The 19,583-nt window shown below is 44.1% G+C and overlaps 5 protein-coding genes across 5 annotated transcripts; all 5 read right to left on the bottom strand.

The window, feature by feature from the left end:
* Positions 1–265: 265 nt before the first annotated feature.
* Positions 266–1,877, bottom strand: LOC139758102 (pupal cuticle protein Edg-84A-like). The gene is made up of 4 exons (XM_071679189.1): positions 1,597–1,877; positions 1,143–1,232; positions 833–970; positions 266–728 (listed from the first exon to the last, which is right to left on the bottom strand). Exons 1-4 carry the CDS (start codon positions 1,606–1,608, stop codon positions 528–530), a joined length of 441 nt encoding a protein of 146 aa, XP_071535290.1. The 5' UTR covers positions 1,609–1,877; the 3' UTR covers positions 266–527.
* Positions 1,878–3,852: 1,975 nt separating this feature from the next.
* Positions 3,853–4,624, bottom strand: LOC139757943 (pro-resilin-like). Its single transcript, XM_071678881.1, has 3 exons — positions 4,539–4,624; positions 4,234–4,371; positions 3,853–4,128 (listed from the first exon to the last, which is right to left on the bottom strand). The coding sequence occupies exons 1-3, from the start codon at positions 4,599–4,601 to the stop codon at positions 3,928–3,930; spliced, it is 402 nt and encodes a 133-aa protein (XP_071534982.1). The 5' UTR covers positions 4,602–4,624; the 3' UTR covers positions 3,853–3,927.
* A 2,334-nt stretch (positions 4,625–6,958) lies between these two features.
* LOC139758092 (uncharacterized) lies at positions 6,959–8,264 on the bottom strand. Its single transcript, XM_071679179.1, has 4 exons — positions 8,035–8,264; positions 7,638–7,727; positions 7,333–7,470; positions 6,959–7,230 (listed from the first exon to the last, which is right to left on the bottom strand). The coding sequence occupies exons 1-4, from the start codon at positions 8,188–8,190 to the stop codon at positions 7,012–7,014; spliced, it is 603 nt and encodes a 200-aa protein (XP_071535280.1). The 5' UTR covers positions 8,191–8,264; the 3' UTR covers positions 6,959–7,011.
* Positions 8,265–10,159: 1,895 nt separating this feature from the next.
* Positions 10,160–11,369, bottom strand: LOC139758093 (pupal cuticle protein Edg-84A-like). Its single transcript, XM_071679180.1, has 4 exons — positions 11,258–11,369; positions 10,840–10,908; positions 10,545–10,682; positions 10,160–10,440 (listed from the first exon to the last, which is right to left on the bottom strand). The coding sequence occupies exons 1-4, from the start codon at positions 11,348–11,350 to the stop codon at positions 10,240–10,242; spliced, it is 501 nt and encodes a 166-aa protein (XP_071535281.1). The 5' UTR covers positions 11,351–11,369; the 3' UTR covers positions 10,160–10,239.
* A 2,834-nt stretch (positions 11,370–14,203) lies between these two features.
* LOC139758095 (pro-resilin-like) lies at positions 14,204–15,705 on the bottom strand. The gene is made up of 4 exons (XM_071679181.1): positions 15,650–15,705; positions 15,109–15,204; positions 14,792–14,926; positions 14,204–14,653 (listed from the first exon to the last, which is right to left on the bottom strand). The coding sequence occupies exons 1-4, from the start codon at positions 15,659–15,661 to the stop codon at positions 14,522–14,524; spliced, it is 375 nt and encodes a 124-aa protein (XP_071535282.1). The 5' UTR covers positions 15,662–15,705; the 3' UTR covers positions 14,204–14,521.
* Between the last annotated feature and the right edge of the window lie 3,878 nt (positions 15,706–19,583).

Raw genomic sequence — 19,583 nt, 5'->3', positions numbered from 1 at the left:
AGGGGCATTCTCATGGTCACGTCATGCTAAGCTGTAAAGGACACATCTCTCATTCGTTTTCACTTTATTGCTCTTGGTACCTCGGGAGGTGATGCTGTAAGTACGGATGGTAATTTCTTAAATAATATATATATATATATATATATATATATATATATATATATATATATATATATATATATATATATATATATAGGTCATTATCGAAGAGAGACTAGTGAATGGTATTGCTTTGGGATTACGCCTGGTTGTCACCAGTATTTTCATGTCATGTGACATCTGCGCGTATTCCCACTCATTTGCACCGCCGTCTGTCACTGGACTGTTAGTGTCACATGACAGCTGCATGTGCCCCCAGTCATTAACGTCGAAAGACTGACATAATTACTCTCAAATAAACTTACTGAGTTGATTAATGAATGGGATGTATTGATAGAGGAAATGATGCAACAGTTTTATTGTAACAAGAAACATTAAAAGCAAGCAACTAGGGTGGAAGTAGCTCCCATCATTGTGTGGTGGAAGACCTAGTTATAAACGGGTTCTGGCTGGTGGGAAGGCTGAGGTTGGTATGATGGTTGTGGCTGGTAAGTTGGCTGGGGCCTGTGTGGGTCCTGGTACTGGGGCTTGTAGGTGACGGCGGGACCATGGTCGTAGGGGTACTGGGCCTCTCCTTGGTACTGTACATCTGCCACGAACCCCTTGTAGTGGTCAGCCTCGTAGTTCACCTGCCGTGGAGAAAATTGTACAATAGTAATAATAAACAGGAGCAAAGATATTATTGAATTAGTTTCATATGTAAGTTTCTCATCGTGTGACGAAGCGGCCTTACCGTCTGCTTGCGACCGTCGGGGAGCTGGACGTTGTAGGAGCCACGGACGGTTTTGCCGTCGGAGTCCTCACTGTGGCCGAAGTCGGTACCGGCGTAGTCGTCCTTCACGTTGTATTCGAAGCTGTGCGGCATAGGATGCTGCGCCAGTACAGAAACATTGATGCATTAGGTTAGCAAATAATCTCCCATTGTTTTTGGTGTGCCAAGATTATGTGTTAAGTTTCGCATAGTTTTGTCATTGGTGAGTACAACCTTGAATATGCTGAGGTCAGATGTGATTGTTACTCTGTAAGCGCTATCATCCACTCACCTCCTTGTAGCCGGACTGGTGACTTGGGGCAGAGTAGGGGTCAGACGGAGCGGCGAGAGCCATGCCCACCAGCACGAGAACCAGGGCTGCCTGTGGGAGAGGTGATGGTCAGTGGGAAGTCGAAGTATCCCTACGTACATTATAATTGGTTTGGTTACAACGGTGTTTACCGTGAAGTAGAGATTTGCTGACGGAAATACAGAGCTTAGTAATGCCATGGAGATGTGCAGCGTGCTGATCACAGAGTGGGAAAATGTGACTATTTTACCTTCCTCGAGCCTCAATATATTCTCGTTATGTCTAATGTAGTCGGCGTAGTTAGATCTCTTAGAGATGAAATGTCAGTCCTGTACGTTACTTCGAGAGAATGAGAGACGAAGTGGTGATAGTTTGACACCGAACTCTACCTCACGTTCGTCGTGAGATAAGTGTGCATGACGTCCCAACCACGAACCTTGTGAATCATGCTGGATGCTAGTGTGTGTCGCTGGTGGACGAGTGGTGGTGGTGTGCAGTGTGCGTCTGCCTTTATACTTCACCATCCCGTCTCCTGTTGATATCTTCTCGCCGCTCACACACACACACACACATCTGTTGCCTTCCTCCCGGCATGTGTGTGATGTGCGTCTGTGGTCGGTAAGAGTGAGGAAAGTATAAATTTGGAAAACACACACACACACACACACACACACACACACACACACACACACACACACACACACACACACGCTGAGCACCAGTTAAATTTGGACTAGCTAATGATGACCATCACCGAGACGGTACACGATGGAGTGAATGATACAATGGAACAACTTGCTATTACTACTGGCTGTCCGGCTTTTGCCAAGGTTATTTTTGGGGAAAAAATTTGCATTTCAAATTTTAGATTTTTTTTTTCCCTTGTAATATATTTTTGTGATGTAGAAAATTCAGTCTTCCTGGGAAAATTCGTATTGTGTGACTTTAAACACTCGCACGTGTATGTCATCACATTATTTTTATTTTTATTTTTTTTGAAAAAGCTACCTCCTGTGGAAATAGATCACACATGTAGATTAATGTGGTGGTGTAGAGGTTCCCCTTATGTACGTAGCTCGAGGGATCTATTTCTTCCACTGTATGTCTATGCTTCGTGCGTCATTTGTAAATTTTGACACCGCTACAGAATGTGCGGGTGCCTGACCCTGGTGATGTAGGAGAGCAGGAAGGTTTTACACACTGTATCACGAATACGTTTTAACCCCGTCTTATCATGTTTGTATTCTTTTTGACAGTTGTCCGGATGTCACGAATCCGACGTGTCCTGTGTGCATTAGTGTCTGGGAGTCAAGAGTGGTATGGAATTGGATGGAATTTTTTAGTAGATTTCGATGAAAGAATATTTGAGTTCCTCATTAATGAAAGCGTGGGACGAGGGCTTGGGGTTACGTCCACCTGGATCTTTCCGGCAGATGATCCGTGTGAGTTCACCCTATCTGTATGTCTCGCCCATGGGACCGGTGGAGTGGCTTCTGGTCAAGCATGTGTTATGATGAGACACACACACACACACACACACACACACACACACACACACATTTTCGGGAAAAAAAGACAGAAAGAGACACCTAACCAAGCCAAGGAATTTAGAAGGAAGTGTTTGAGAGAATGTTTGTGAGGATATTCAAGGAACTAAATGACTGGTTTAGGATTGTTTTCACAGTGCAAGACACTATATATCTCCTACACTAGTAAGATGATATGGGGAGAAGATATCAGAACACTGACATATCTATCGACATAAACAATATACGAAGTATCTTGACCCTTCTAAGGCTCATGGTCCTTCTGAAAATTCTACACACGTAATAAAGGTGTGTGTCTGTGTGTGTGCAGTTGCACATGACAAACCGCAAGATAAAGTGGAAGAGGGCAAATGTTTTGCCTGTTTATGAAACAAGAAGGGAAGGAAGCGCTGAACTACGGACAGGTTTCCCTAACTAGTGTGAGGTATTGGAAAAGGTAATAAGAAAGTAAACGGATGACATCTTGCGAAGGAGAATAGATACTAACATGGATAGATTGTCTTATAGGAAGGGAACAGGGGACCCGTGCCAAGCCAATCTTCTCGAAATTGGCTGAGGTAGACCAGTGGTTACCGCAGGGGTCTATTCTGGAACCATTGCTTTTCTTGATGTAAGTAAAAGATGAATTATCCGAGCGAGGGTATTCATCACCTCATCTTAAAAGACAGTTGATGAAAAATGAAAGTTCAGAGAGCTTCTCAGTGGCAACGTGACTGTTTTATTGAGCGTTTTCATTGTCGAAAACATTTAGCGTTTGCCGTTAGCTCGTCGGGGAGGTCGACGTTGTAGGGAACGCAGACTGTGTTGCTGTCGGGTTCCTCACCCTGGCCGAGGGTAGTGACAACAGTAGTCCGTGACTGAGTTGAGCTATACCATCAGTGCTGAAACTTTGCAAATTTGTTACACACTTGGCGAAGTTATTCATGTGATCTGGTCATGGATTGTTCTTCAAAGATTTTGAAAGATGGTTATGATATTTTATGTTTAGAGTTAGGTTGTTAACGATATGGTTAATATCACTCGACAGCTGCAGATGTACTTTCTGTGTTGCACTGAGGAAATCACATACTCTCGCTGTGTTACCGAGTTTAAATGAGCAGGTTTCAGATGGGGTGTAGAAAGAGAGGATGTGATGCAAACAGTTTTATTGTAACGAAAAAAACATTTTGAGCAACAGTGACTAGGGTGGAAGTAGCTCTCATCATTGTGTGGTGGAAGACCTAGTTATAAGCGGGTTCTGGCTGGTGGGAAGGCTGAGGTTGGTATGATGGTTGTGGCTGGTAAGTTGGCTGGGGCCTGTGTGGGGCCTGGTACAGGGGCTTGTAGGTGACGGCGGGACCATGGTCGTAGGGGTACTGGGCCTCTCCTTGGTACTGTACATCTGCTACGAACCCCTTGTAGTGGTCGGCCTCGTAGTTCACCTGCCGTAGAGAAAATAACGTGAGAAGTTATTAAGTATGAATTAGTGTAAATGTTAGGGTAGTAGTATAATGTTTGTTTATCATCGTGTGACGTAGCGGCCTTACCGTCTGCTTGCGACCGTCGGGGAGCTGGACGTTGTAGGAGCCACGGACGCTTTTGCCGTCGGAGTCCTCACTGTGGCCGAAGTCAGTACCGGCGTAGTCGTCCCTCACGTTGTATTCGAAGCTGTGTGGCATAGGATGCTGCGCCAGTACAGAAACATTGACGAATTAGCAAATTATATTGCATTGCTTTCGTTGAACCGAAGATATTTATCAGTTTTTGTTATTATCTTTTTAACAGAGACAGTTTGCAGTAAATAAACAAGGATCAGAGGGATGGTGATTGGTTAGGTGATTATTTAACTAACCTCTTTGTAGGTGGACTGGTGACTTGGGGCAGCGTAAGGGTCAGACGGGGTGGCGAGAGCCATGCCCACCAGCACGAGAACCAGGGCTGCCTGTAGGAGAGAGAGGTGATAGTCACTGGGAAGTACAGATGCTACTACATATATTATGGATGTCTCTTTTTAAGAACATTTCCCATGAAAAGAAGTTCATTGCCGGGAATCGAGGTTGATAACTATGGTGATTTATTAGGCCTCAAAGTGAAAATGAGATTTTTATCATCTGTGAGCCACTTGATGATATAGTACGCCTATGATACATGAACATCGTTACTAGATATTCCTGCGATGAAGTTTCCGTGGTGTGAATTACTTTTGTATGAGTGATACTGAATGTATTGTCCCTTCCACGAACCTTTTGCATCATGGTGCGAGTTGTGGATGTGTGTGTCGCTGATGGACGAGTGGTGGTGGTGTGCAGTGTGCGTTTGCCTTTATACTACCCATCCCGTCTCTTGTTGATATCTTCTCGCCGCTCACACACTCACATCTGCTGCCTTCCTCCCGGCATGTGTAATGTGCGTCTGTGATCATTAGGAGAGAGGAAAGTACAAGCTTGTAAATCACACATACTCAACACTAATGAAGTTTGGACTGTCTTATGGTGTTCATGAGTGAGATGTTACATGATGGAGTGAATGTAACTAATGTAACTAACTGTAACCATTCGTCAGTTATTTTCTTTAAAAGTTCTTCAGAAAAGGTGGCCGTAAAGATGATAAAGCAGCATTTTTTTTCTATTAAACGCAAACATTTTCGTGAACTATATCTTCTTATTCACACACACACACACACACACACACACACACACACACACACACACACACACACACATTTTCAGCGAAAGAAAAACTAACCAAACCAAGGAATTCACAAGGAAGTGTCAGGGAGGATGTCTGTAAGGATATTCAGAGAACTGAATGACAAATTTAAAATTGTTATCGCTGTGGAAGATGGGAAGACATTATATCTCCCACACCAGTGAGATGAAAAGGGAGAAGATATTAGAAGAGCTTTCACATATCTACAGATATAAACAATATACGAAAGTATCTTGACCCATCTAAGGCTTATATTCCTTTTGAAATTTCTATACACGTAATAAAGGTGTGTGTATGCAGATGCATTTGCCAAACCACAGGATAAAGTGAGACGAGTGGAAGAGGGCAAATGTCATGCCTATATATGAAAGAAGAAGGGAAGGAGGCGCTGAACTACGGACAGATTTTCCTAACGAGTGTGAGGTATTGGAAAAGGTAATCAGAAAGCAAATTGAAGACTCCCTGGGAAAGAGAAGGTACCTCACCTTGAGACAACACGATTCAAGGGAAAGGCGGTCATGCTAAACAACTTCCCATTTTCTACGAAGGTGCGAGTGAGCCTTATTTCAGACAAACAATGAGGACTTGGTTGAAAGTTTGTATCAGGACTGCCAGTAAGCATTTGACGCTGTACCATATATTCGGCTGGGAAAGAAGTTGGATCTTCAGGCAGGAATGAATACTTCGATGGATAGATAATGTAACAGGAAGGGAACAGAGGACGCGTGCCAAGCCAGCCGTCTCGAAATTGGTTGAGGTGACCAGTGGCTTGCCGCAGGGGTCTATTCTGGAACCATTGCTTTTTCTTGATGGAAGCCAATGATGAATTATCCGACTGAGGGAATTCATCACCTCATCTTACAAGAAGATTGATGGAGAAAAAAAACCCAGTTCAGGGAGTTTTTCGGTGGTTTAACGTGATTGTTTTGTTTTGCGTTTTTATAGTTGAATACGTTTAGCGTCTGCCGTTAACCCGTCGGGGAGGTCGACGTTGTAGTGCCAAGGACCATATGTGTTGCCGTCAGGTTCCTCGCCCTGGCTGAGGTGTTGTTTGAGCTATGTCAACAGTGCTAAAACTTTGTAAGTTTCTTACAGACATGGCGAAGTTATTCATGCGATTTGGCCATGAATTGTTTTACAAAAATTTTGATATTATGAATTATTATGAATGCACTGATAAGCGTTTTCGATGCGTTTGCCGTCAGAAACAAACGAAGAATAATGTAGAGAAATTCGTCAGCTTTGTACTACAGTGGCATTAACTGTGTTGACTTAGTACCTGTTAAGTATGCAGAGAGGGCATTCATGTCGTTCAAACTACCTAGACTCAAGATTTCATTGTCTTTTTTTTTTTCATATTTCGAAAGTTGATAATGAATCAGGGTTATGATATTTTATGTTTAGAGTTAGAATGTTAAAGATATGGTTAATATCACTCGACAGCTGCAGATGTACTTTCTGTGTTGCACTGAGGAAATCACATACTCTCGCTATGTTACTGAGTTTAAATGAACAGATTTCGGATGGGGTGTAGAAAGAGAGGATGTGATGCAAACAGTTTTATTGTAACGAAAAAACATTTTGAGCAACAGTGACTAGGGTGGAAGTAGCTCTCATCATTGTGTGGTGGAAGGCCTAGTTATAACCGGGTTCTGGCTGGTGGGAAGGCTGAGGTTGGTATGATGGTTGTGGCTGGTAAGTTTGCTGGGGCCTGTGTGGGTCCTGGTACTGGGGCTTGTAGGTGACGGCGGGACCATGGTCGTAGGGGTACTGGGCCTCTCCTTGGTACTGTACATCTGCCACGAACCCCTTGTAGTGGTCGCCTCGTAGTTCACCTGCCGTAGAGTAAATAACGTGAGTAATTATTAAGAATGAACTAGTGTGAAATATGAGGGTATTATTTTAATGTTTTTCATCGAGCGACGAAGTGGCCTTACCGTCTGCTTGCGACCGTCGGGGAGCTGGACGTTGTAGGAGCCACGGACGCTTTTGCCGTCGGAGTCCTCACTGTGGCCGAAGTCAGTACCGGCGTAGTCGTCCCTCACGTTGTATTCGAAGCTGTGCGGCATAGGATGCTGCGCCAGTACAGAAACATTGATGAATTAGCAAATTATATTGCATTGCTTTCGTTGAACCGAAGATATTTATCAGTTTTTGTTATTATCTTTTTAACAGAGACAGTTTGCAGTAAATAAACAAGGATCGGAGGGATGGTGATTGGTTAGGTGATTATTTATCTAACCTCTTTGTAGGTGGGCTGGTGACTTGGGGCAGCGTAGGGGTCAGACGGGGTGGCGAGAGCCATGCCCACCAGCACGAGAACCAGGGCTGCCTGTAGGAGAGATGATAGTCACTGGGAAGTACAGATGCTACTACATATATTATGGATGTCTCTTTTTAAGAACATTTCCCATGAAGAGAAGTTCATTGCCGGGAACCGAGGTTGATAACTATGGTGATTTATATGACCTCCGGGTGATTTTATCATCTGTGAAGCACATGATATACTCTAGTTCGCTCATATGAACATTACTTTTTTATTTTTGGAAAAAAATGCTAAGTATATTGGCATTGAAATTTCACTCGTATAAATTCGATTATTTTTATGAATGATATGGAATGGTGCCCCTTCCACGAACCTTGTGAATCATGGTTTGAGTTGTGGATGTGTGTGTCGCTGATGGACGAGTGGTGGTGGTGTGCAGTGTGCGTCTGCCTTTATACTTCCCATCCCGTCTCCTGTTGATATCTTCTCCCCGCTCACACACACACATCTGCTGCCTTCCTCCCGGCATGTGTGTGATGTGCGTCTGTGGTTAGTGAGAGAGAGAGAGGAAAGCACAAGCTTGTAAATCACACATACTCAACACTAATGAAGTTTGAACTGGCATAATTATGGTGTCCAAGAGTGAGATGTCATTTGATGGCGTGAATGATATACAGAACTTGATGTAATCATCGGTCAAATATTTTCTTGAAAGTTATTCAGGAAAAGTGACTGTAAGGATGTGATAAAGCAGGACTTTAACAATTAATCACAAACATTTTCGTGTACACTATATTTTTATTCACACACACACACACACACACACACACACACACACACACACACACACACACACACACACACACACGGTATTTATAAAAGGGTAAATAATGTTTGTAATTATTTATCTGTATCGTAAAAACTTCTTGGTGGTCATAACTCCTCGGAAAGAAACAGCATATTTGTCAAAATTACTGAGGTCAGAAGGTTTCGACTCGTCCCACATCCTTGTCAGTAGACAACGAGGCGGGAAGCTTCAAGGCCTTTGAGACTAAAGTCTTCCAAAGAGCGTCCATGTCTTTTTATATGTATTTTCTGTTCCATACATCGTGATGTTTCCCTGTAGACTGTGAATGAATTTGACAAGACTTCAGAATAAATGAATTTACCGGGTCAGAGGAAAGTAGCAAAGGAGAGCTGTAGACAGCATGTCAGTGCAACACAGAGCATTTTAAGCCCCTGCATAAATCGGGGGCGACGTGGTTGGTAGGGAACGGCAGCCATATGGGAGAACAACATCCAAACGCCGGAGGAACACCAAGACGGATGGTGAGTGCAAGAGACGTAAGCTGGTGCAACAGATGCGTCAGGCGTGGAAGATAGCCCCCAGTATTGCGTCATGATGCAGCGGTCCCAGGAGAGTTGAGGAAATATACCGAGTTTGGCCGGAATGTGGAGAACTGACCGCGTTGTATTGTGTGAGAATGTGATCGATAAAGGGATTTTGTTTGCAAGGACGGTAAGAAGAGGGAGGAAGCATCCGTCGCCTTTTCGTTCGTGAGTTGTGAGTATCTTGTATCTGGTATGTGAGGTGGCCAAGGCCCAAACGTAAACTGGTATCTGCGGGGGTGTGCTGGTGAGGGCTCGGGGCCTCTCCCAAGTAGCAATGTAGCTCATGTTAGGGGAGGCGTCAGCTTCTTAATGTACATTGCGGTAGGGAAATGATCCTACTGAGTTACATCATCTCACCTTCCATGATAGATGGGGAAGGAAAACAATTCAGTGAACTTGATGGTGAATTCATGTTGTTGAATACGTTTATAGTCTCTCTGTGGCAGTCGGGGAGGTCGACATTTGTAGGAGCCACGGACGGTGTTGCTGTGGGATTATCCAGTCGTGGCCGAAGTTGTTGCGAGGGCAAGAGACACTGAAGTGCCTCAAGGTGTTAGACATGAGCTCCCCCACACTTCTGATACTTCGTAAAGTTGATGCGAACATATTGAAGTTATGCATACGATTACTCTCTTCATAAATGAATTTTTAGAAATAGCGTTTGAATATTAATGTATTTTATAGGCTAAAATTGTACGAAATAAAGACAGTACTTGCTTATGAGTTGATCATCTTTGTAATACAGTGGTATTGATTGCATTAGTTTGATGCATGTCGTGAGGGCATTCATGTCGTTTTAACCTGCCAGACTTTAAGGTTTTGATACTCAGTTTGTCCCCCTACTTCGGGAGTGGAACTCTGTAGGATGGTGATGGTGGTTTATATTTAGTCGTAGATTATTTAACGCAATGAGAATCATCACCCACAATGTTAGATATGATAATCATGTTTCCCCCAGGGGAGGCCCGACTCTCACACGACTGATACACATTAGTCCGCTTAGGTACACCGAAGAGATCACATATTTCTCCTGACTAAAGGTACCGAGTTAAATAGATCTCGGATGGGGTGTAAGTTGAGAGAGAGAGAGAGAGGATGTGATGCAAACAGTTTTATTTTAACAACAAACATTTTGAGCAACAGTGACTAGGGTGGAAGTAGCTCTCATCATTGTGTTGTGGAAGACCTAGTTATAAGCGGGTTCTGGCTGGTGGGAAGGATGAGGTTGGTATGATGGTTGTGGCTGGTAAGTTGGCTGGGGCCTGTGTGGGTCCTGGTACTGGGGCTTGTAGGTGACGGCGGGACCGTGGTCGTAGGGGTACTGGGCCTCTCCGTAGTACTGTACATCTGCTACGAACCCCTTGTAGTGGTCGGCCTCGTAGTTCACCTGGCGTGGAGAAAATTATTTAATATTGTTGATAAACAGGAGCAAAAATGTTATTGCATTAGTTTCATGTTTCAGTTTTTCATCGTGTGACGTAGCGGCCTTACCGTCTGCTTGCGACCGTCGGGAAGCTGGACGTTGTAGGAACCACGGACGGTTTTGCCGTCGGAGTCCTCACTGTGGCCGAAGTCAGTACCGGCGTAGTCGTCCTTCACGTTGTATTCGAAGCTGTGCGGCATAGGATGCTGCGCCAGTACAGCAACATCAGTGGATTAGCAAATGATACTACGGTGTGTTAGGTGTGTCGGAGATATTCACCGATATTCTCAAAGATTGTCATTAGGACTCACAGTCGGCCATAACTAAACGCAGTATATACATAACAAGTTACGTTAAACTAACCTCTTTGTAGGTGGGCTGGTGACTCGGGGCAGCGATAGCCACGCCCGTCAGCACCAACACTAGGGCAGCCTGTGGGTGAAATGATGGTCACTGGGAAGTAAGAGACGCTCCTACATACATTATTGATAACTAGTTCTTCAACAATATTTCCCGTGAAAAGAAGGTCATTACCGGGAGTCATAGTTGATAACCATTTTGATAACATGATGACCTTCGGATGATAATGACGTTCGTATCTGCGAGTCACTTTACGTATAATAGTGAACATGATTATTACAGAAGGTAACTGATCCGTTCAGCAGTGAAATAACAGTCGTCTGCGTCATTTTTTGAAGTACATGAAATAGTAATAGCATGACTCTAAATCCTGCTATACGTAGTCGTAAGGTGATGAATTTATGGTGTTCCAACCACGAACCTTGTAAAACATGGTGTGAGTTGTGAAGGCTTGTGTCGCTGATGGACGAGTGGTGGTGGTGTGCAATGTGCTTCTGCCTTTATACTTCACCATCCCGTCTCCTGTTGATGTCTTCTCGCCGCTCACACACTCACATCTGCTGCTGCCTTCCTCCCGGCAGGTGTGTGACGTGCGTCTGTGGTGGTTAAGAGTGAGGAAAGCATGAGCTTGTAAAGTACACACATTATACGCTAATGAAACGTGGAGTAGTTCATAGTGACCATCAATGAGAAGTACTACTAATTATAATCAATTGTTGAGTGTTATTCTGTAATTTTTTTACTTCCGCAATTTTTTTTTTTTATTTTTAAGAGTACATTAATTATTGACGGAAAATGTTAGTATGCAGTTGTAAACTTGTTTGTGCTTAAGTACTGAGTGATTCTTAAAGGGGTAAAAAGGTACGTGTGTTTAACCATTTTTGTTGAAAATTTCCTCTTATGTATTAAGAGTAAGCATTTTCCTCCTGTCTTGTGTACCCTGAAGGATTTTGACATATTGCTCAGTATTGTTTACAATCAACGAACTGTTGCATACTGAGCCTCACATTTTTAATTTACAGTTTACTGTTGTTTTCTCTCCTAAGTATTGTGTCGCGTCGCTTTGGTCGTTCTCCTCGAAAGAGACATGAGCGGCGAGCAACCGCAATGATTCCCGGGCAGAAACAAAATATTTGAGAGCCTTTATAGACGACCTGAACTGATTTAGTTCCGAAAGGGGAAAGGATGATAGATGATTTGATTCAGGTATTGGGAATCATCAGGCTACACCATTGTGACGTAATGCGTGGCGATTATTACACTCACTCAGGCAACTTGTCTTCTTTCTCATGAGGCAAGGTCCTCCTGCTTCTTCAACGGGACTCTTGACATGAATTGATTTCCAAGCGAGAGTAGGTGAAATCATCAGAGCCACGGGTGTGTTAGAAAAAGTATATGGCCACTCTGCCTCACGCCCTCGGCGGCCTGCGTTATCTGGTGCACCCGTGAACGAAACGTGTATTTCTCCTTGAGGCATTTGTTTGCAGTTTTACTCTTTCGTCGTTGAACCTCTCTCTCTCTCTCTCTCTCTCTCTCTCTCTCTCTCTCTCTCTCTCTCTCTCTCTCTCTCTCTCTCTCTCACTCCGTTTTTCTTTCTTTTTTTCTTAGACCGGGTGAGAGTGTGCGAGTACTTGACTCCTCATTATTCAATGAAGGCTGAAGGATTTTTGATATTTTTCAGAGACATATCCACGTTCCATTTCCTAACATGATCAGGTTGAAGTCTGAATGTATCCTATGGATGTCCCACGGGTGTCTTTGGGCATCAGCGTTGGGCACTCGCTGCGTTGAGCGATTTGACGAGCTTCGATTTAAGGTTTGAATTCGGGATGGTCAGTTGCCCTTGGATGAAAGCATGCGACAAGGAGCCTGGGTGCGTTCACTTTGATCCTCCTGGCAGATGAGCCGTTTGAGTTCACTCACCCGTCTTCACCCACCAATTGGAACGGTCGGGGAGCGACGTGTGAAAGGTGTTACACACACACACACACACACACACACACACACACACACACACACACACACACACACACACACACACACACAATTTTTTTCTACGTGGCGGACACATGAGCGCTGCCGCATATACCATGTAGAAAGAGATCACACTTTCCTCAAGATTGTTAGGTTCAAAAGATTTTTATTCCTACGCCCGTGTTAGGTGACAAGGATGCGGGATCCTCGTAAAACTTTTCCAGTAAAGTCTTCAGAGGAGCGTAGTTATATATTCTTGTCCGTGTTCCATATTTCCTCCTTAACGCTGGGATGTCTCTCTATTATATTCGCCTGAATTGAACTAAATGAAATGGGAAAGGGATAGTAAAGAATAGATACTGTCAGAGCATCCAAAGTAGACGGTAGACGGGAGGTGAAGGCAAGGGAAAGTTTCGTAAAGCTTGCAGGAAACACGGGAGATGTAGCGGGTGGGGTGGGTGGTAGACCCATGGTAGCACGACAGGTTAACGTTTGAGGAGGAGCACCACGAGGGAAGGTGGAGGTAGGCAAAGGGTGTAAGCTGGAGCGACAGATGCGTGCGTCGGGCAGGGAAGATCATAACGTCAAGACTTGGACCGCCCGCCGGTCCCTGGAGGGCGAAGAAAATGTGGCAAAAAGTGACTTAAGGATTTTGTTGTTCTTTCTACAGGCGTGAGGTCATTGGTTAGCGGTACTTCATGTATGATGTATAAGCAGTTGGTAGGGAATGTATACATTCGCTGTCTCGTAGATCCTGCGACTGGGAGCAAATGGCCGACTTCGCATTAAGGGCTACCGAGTGCTTGGCCCACATCACGGCAAACAGCGTCATTTCGTCACTGCCAAATGAGAGAAAAGAGAATAAACACTTTGTTCTTCGGGTGTTCAGGATCAAGACCACGCTCCCTCCCGCTGCATGCACGGTCCGTGACAGCTGATCCTTTTCCTGTGGGTTGCACGGGTGGGGATCGTGTGTGGGTGTTGGGCCGCCGCGTGTCGAGATCTTGGGACACATCCACCAACTCCTTTTTCTCATTGATTTTCCAGATGTTTACGGTGTGTAGGTAGATGAATAAGAAGCTTGTACTGGGCGCCTTGCTGTCGAGTTTGTTTTTATGATGAGTATTGTATCGTAATGTTGTTAAGTATATGGAGATGGGAAGGTTTTGTTGAACGAGTACGACCATATGTTGTTATTATATATGTGGAGACAGGAAGGATGTATTTATGTACTCTCTCTCTCTCTCTCTCTCTCTCTCTCTCTCTCTCTCTCTCTCTCTCTCTCTCTCTCTCTCTCTTCTCTCTCTCTCTCTCCCAAAAAAAGCAAGCACCTTTTTTACGTGTGTAGAAGTTGTCTGGATTCAACATACATAATATTCATACTGATTGTTAAGCCAGTATGTGGAGTATGCTCCTGGTGTATACCAGTCTTAATACCTGAACTGCTCTTATAACTGTCCTCAGTATCGGTTGTACTTGTTTTATGTATCAAGCCCACTACAGATGCATTACGTTATTCCTGAAGCACACATTTCGTAAAGACGGTGATAGAAGGAAAGAACCATTAAGCAACAGTATTTTATTATTGTAACTTGAAGCACGTCTTAGTTAACACTGACAAGAAACATAACAAGAATTGATGTTCAGTCGTAATCGCGTCAGTCAGTTGGAGGCTGGTTGTGGCTGTGTGTGTTGTCGGGGGTAGAGATGATCAACGCCCGTATGCAGGCTGGTACTGAGGCTTGTAAGTTTGCGGGGGACTGTACTGGTGAGGGTGCTGGGCCTCTCCTTGGTACTGGACGTTGGCCACGTAACCCTTGTAGTCGTCGGCCTCGTAGTTTACCTGGCGGTGAGAGGGAAATACACACGCTATACTACGGGTACTCATCGCCAGTGCATGCTGACACAGTGAAGGGAGGGAGGCAGTCCAGTGTGCTTCCCTTGCATATCATAGGTGATACGAACGTCTTATGATGCTTACCGTCTGCTTGCGGCCGTCGGGGAGGTCGACGTTGTAGGAGCCGCGGACGGTGTTGCCGTCGGATTCCTCGCCGTGGCCGAATTTGGTGCCGGCGTAGTCGTCGCTGACAGAATACTCGAAGCTGTGCGGCATGGGCTGTCCCAGTGCAGCGGACGTCGGAAACAGGTCGGAAACAGAGATGAAATTATGCACAAGCGCTACTTTATGATCTCTCACTTCTACATTAAAAGCGAACAATATTCTGCTGTTTTCTGAAGCATTTGGTCTTTCCTTAGTTCTTGTATTACGAAGAATAGAGAGACATTATGATGACTGACCTGGTCGTTGTAGGTAGGCTGATGATGGGCGGGTGGGGGTCCGTGGGGGCTGTGGTCGGCGAGAGCCACCCCCACCAGAAGCAGAACCAGGAATACCTGTGTGGGAGACGACGACACCTGGTCAGTAGCACCTGCCATGACAGGTGTTTCCTCTGTTACTCTCGTAACGAAGTGAAACGTTCGTCCCGTTCCGGTTCATTGTTCACTCGTTAAACTAAACATTGTTATGGTTGTGAATGGCTGTGTCATGTGTGTCGTATTGAGGTTTTTCTTTTCTAAGATATCGAATGTGTGGGAGGGTATGGCTGCCATACTTTCAGAGTATAATGGTATCTGATGTGATTTAAATCATTCATTTATTTTCATTCACTGAGAGAGATACGACTGAATTCAAATGTAGGATGTATATATATATATATATATATATATATATATATATATATATATATATATATATATGTGTGTGTGTGTGTGTGTGTGTGTGTAATGTCAGTCGTTTTGTGAATCTCGTTGATAAAATGGCGATAGTTTGAGTACGAACCTTGTTGTTCATGTCGTGTTTTGTGGAGAGGAATGCCTCGTGTGGCTGGTAGATGACTGGTGATGGCAACAAGCCTGCGTGTGACTTTATACTTACCATCCCGTCTCCTTTCTCACCTTCCCTCCCTCACACCCACAACTGGCTGTCGCACTCGTGGCGGGAACGTGGTGCTTAAGTGTCATCTGGGATCATTACTTAAAAATAGAATGTATATCTTTATTTTTGTGTGTGTGTGTGGATCTGTGCGGCAACAAACAGCAGCTGACGTGCCAACAGTTGTGCGCAGGAACTTTGCATTTTCCTGATTTCCTGGTTTTATTCTCATCTATACATCTATTTCAAGTCGTGGGCTTTGTTGCGTATCAGTTGACAGACTCCAGTCAGTAGCTTTAAGAAATGACTACCATCTTTCAGGCGACTCTTTCTTGGCCGATTTGCGTGGTCCTCACGACGTTTCGTTGATCCCTGTTTGTCTGTCCATCACAGTACATGAGGGGGAAGGTTTTCACAGTAAATAATTGTCCAAGGGATGTGACACATGAGCGGAACACTAGGCAGATATTCTTATATGGATTATCATTATAGAATGTTTTGTTGCTTACTGGTAGCGTATGATGCTGAAAATTGCCTTCACTGTGTTTTGTACTCAGTTGTAAACCCATCACATGAAGTATACATTTGTTTTAAGTGTGTTAGAGATGAGCCATATCATTTCCGTCACATGACAAGGGTTCAGTCTTGGTTCTTGCCATTTGGCCTGACTTCTGACCTAAAACCTTCAGCCGCTTTAGTCTTATGGTGACTCATGGGAGGGATTTTATACATATGGTTTTGATCCTCGATTTCGTCTTAGTTATTTGATCCTCGATTTGGTCTTAATTACGTATTGATGAATGTCTATAGTTATGATCGCCGACAATCCAGATGGGTTTGTGCATTAAAGTATGATGACGCTAGTAATTACATATATCACTCAAAGTTTGTAAGTTGTTAAGACAGTCTCCAGTTGCTGTTGTTATTAAGGAAAAGGTTCCTGTAATTTTGGGTCTAGTTGTGTACCAGTTTGTGAGTTCAGGATATGTAAACATCTCGTCCCAGTTGTGTAGTTACCAGCGGTCCTTTTCCCTGTCCTTCGCTACTGGTCTGTTTTCAGTGTCCTAACTACTGAGAGTGACAGTGAAAGAGTTGTTTTCAGTTTCACACGGCGTATAACTGGGAAGTTTCCGATCCATACCATGGGGAAATAATGAAAACCTCTTTTGTAATAGAATTGTATAAGTGACATAGACTTTACAAGGATATTTAAGGACACGAAAATTATAATTGATATATATTATTAAGCATTGGCACTTGGTACTCAACTCTGAATGGACAAGTTCGGCAATAATTATTATATATATTCATTGTGATATGGAGATGTCCCTTCAGGTATCCTTAGAAAATATACATGTGTGATCCAATCACAGATAACAGACGAAAGAAGTTGAGGAGGAGATGCACAGACAATGGGTGAGAACATTCACAGTAAAGAATAAAGAAACTAAAAGTAACGGGTCATTAGAACAGAAGCCTCGAGGATATGTAACAGGTGACAGTAATGAAAGCAGACAAAAGACGCTAATCTCTCCAGGGCCCAGGTGGGCGGACCTGTTAGGTAGCGACGTGACGAATGTTACAGCTGTAAAATGAAGACGTTAAGCTCACACACTCTCGTTGCACAGGAAAGCCTGCAGAGGAGCAGTTGAGGAAACTTCTCTACTCAGTGACTCGGGAGGAAAGCTACAGAGGAAATACTTCCACGACGTGTCACTTGCTACGTGGGAAATAGACCTGGTCACGGCAGATTTCGGCTGCGTTTGTGGAATACCTTGTTGGCCGCCCGTCCGTCCGTTTGTCTGTTTGACTTACCGCAAATGTATCGCCTCGGTCATTTACAATTGAGCCGTGAAGCGCGGACTGGTTTTTTTTTTTTTTTTCCCAGAGTTTGGGGTTGCTGGTCATACGCTGTCATATGTAGATCTTAGTGAGCGAAGAAACATTTTGTAGGTTTAATGTTCACCATAGGTCACTGGACGTTACGCCCAACAACCTAACTACAAATTGCCACGTTTGCGACTACTGATTGTCAGTTGCTAAGTGTGCTTGTGTGTGTGTCTGTGTGTCGATATACATAATTTACATAGATATAGGCAGCTTTCGAAACACAGTATTGTCTATCAAATATTGACAGAATAGTTAATTTCCCGTGGCAACCAACTGGTTTTTTTTCTTTGTTCATTGAATATATATTTTTTTTTTTAATCATAGCACATATTTACGGATGAGTTACAAATATTGATTGAAAGGCAGCGTGTAAAGCGATATTGTTAGATTTAGAAAAAGAGAAAAACAAATCAGTATGTCATTAGATGAACAAATGTAAGATTTTGGCCGAGGATGAGCACCGGGTCATGGTGTAGGCCGACTGTCCCGCCTAGGATTCGAACCCATGCCCTTGCTGACTCATAGTCATTAACGCTAAACACTACACCACGGAGGCGTGTGTGTGTGTGTGTGTGTGTGTGTGTGTGTGTGTGTGTGTGTGTGTGTGTCTGCTCACTATTTCCTGTCATTTACATCAGTAATACAACTTTTTTGGTGGGGGAATCCACCTGTGTCTCGAGCGTTGAACGTGGTCATTGGCAAAAGTAAAATCATACATCGTCTTCCTCACTCAGCACTTTCACTCGCCCACCCCCATTATACATGTCACACTCTGCTTTCTTTTGTGTGTCATATAATAATTTTCCCTGAGTTTCCTACGTCGTATCGACCGTAGGTGTAGTGTTTGAACGCTGAAGGTAGTCAGAGAGACTGCGCGTGCTTTTAGTTATTTATTGTAAATGGAATATGGAAATTATTTTCAGAGGACGGGTTTAGTAGAGGGTGAGGTTGAACGTTTTGAAATGACGGATAGATATATGGACTGCAATTTATTGTAGTGAGAACGCACTGTACGCAACTTCGACCTGGGTGGGAGTTAGATGTTCTAGGGAGTCATGGCGGCAACGCTAGATCATATGTGGGTGGGGAGGTTTTGGTTGGTGCTCGGGCTGGTACTGCAGTTGGTCACCCCTGGGTGTTTGGCCGCTACTGGGGCGTGAAGGTCCGTCTACACAGGGCGCCGGTGAAGTGGTTGGTGCTCCTTCCGCACGCTAACTTTACCCTGGATGGCTTTCATTTTTTTTTTTCTTCTTTTTCCTCCTTTTTTTGTGTGTGTGTGTTAGTGATTCCTCTCTCTCTCTCTCTCTCTCTCTCTCTCTCTCTCTCTCTCTCTCTCTCTCTCTCTCTCTCTCTCTCTCTCTCCCTCTCTCTCTCTCCATTCTTATCTTAGGGGGTCTTCCTTGGAAGAAGAAAGTCTTTGCTCACATGAATGAGAGAAACTGGCCCCGCACCACCAGTACACACACACACACACACACACACACGACCTGTTTCCATGGGCACTGGTGACGGCGATCTGTGCCTCATCAAAGGAGTAAATAAATGAAGGAATATGAATTTCTTGAGAACTACTCTTGGTCATTGATGATAGTAGAGCGCGACTTTTTAGAACTACGGTTGATGGAGAAGCCGACCGGGGACGTCAGTGCCAGAGACGCCACGGAAGTGTGTTGGCATGGGAGGTCCTGTCTGGTAGAGGCTAACTAGGCTGCTGCTTGCTTCACATATAGTCATGGCATAGATGGTCAAGGCAGTTGTAGTATGGGGATCATTATGTCATTCATGCATTCAGTCGATGCTCATCTGTGGCAGAGACTGATGTTCGTGTTTTGTGTTAACATTCTCATTAAGAGATAGAGAAGGTATTCCAGAGAGCTGACTGGGGACTGTTACAGGATGAATAGAGAGGTAAGGGGAATGCGGAGTGAATTTAGAGCATTCGAAGACCTTA

This window comes from Panulirus ornatus, chromosome 29 (genome assembly GCF_036320965.1).
Source record: "Panulirus ornatus isolate Po-2019 chromosome 29, ASM3632096v1, whole genome shotgun sequence".
Taxonomy (NCBI): domain Eukaryota; kingdom Metazoa; phylum Arthropoda; class Malacostraca; order Decapoda; family Palinuridae; genus Panulirus; species Panulirus ornatus.
This window is presented reverse-complemented; position numbering and strand designations above follow the sequence as displayed.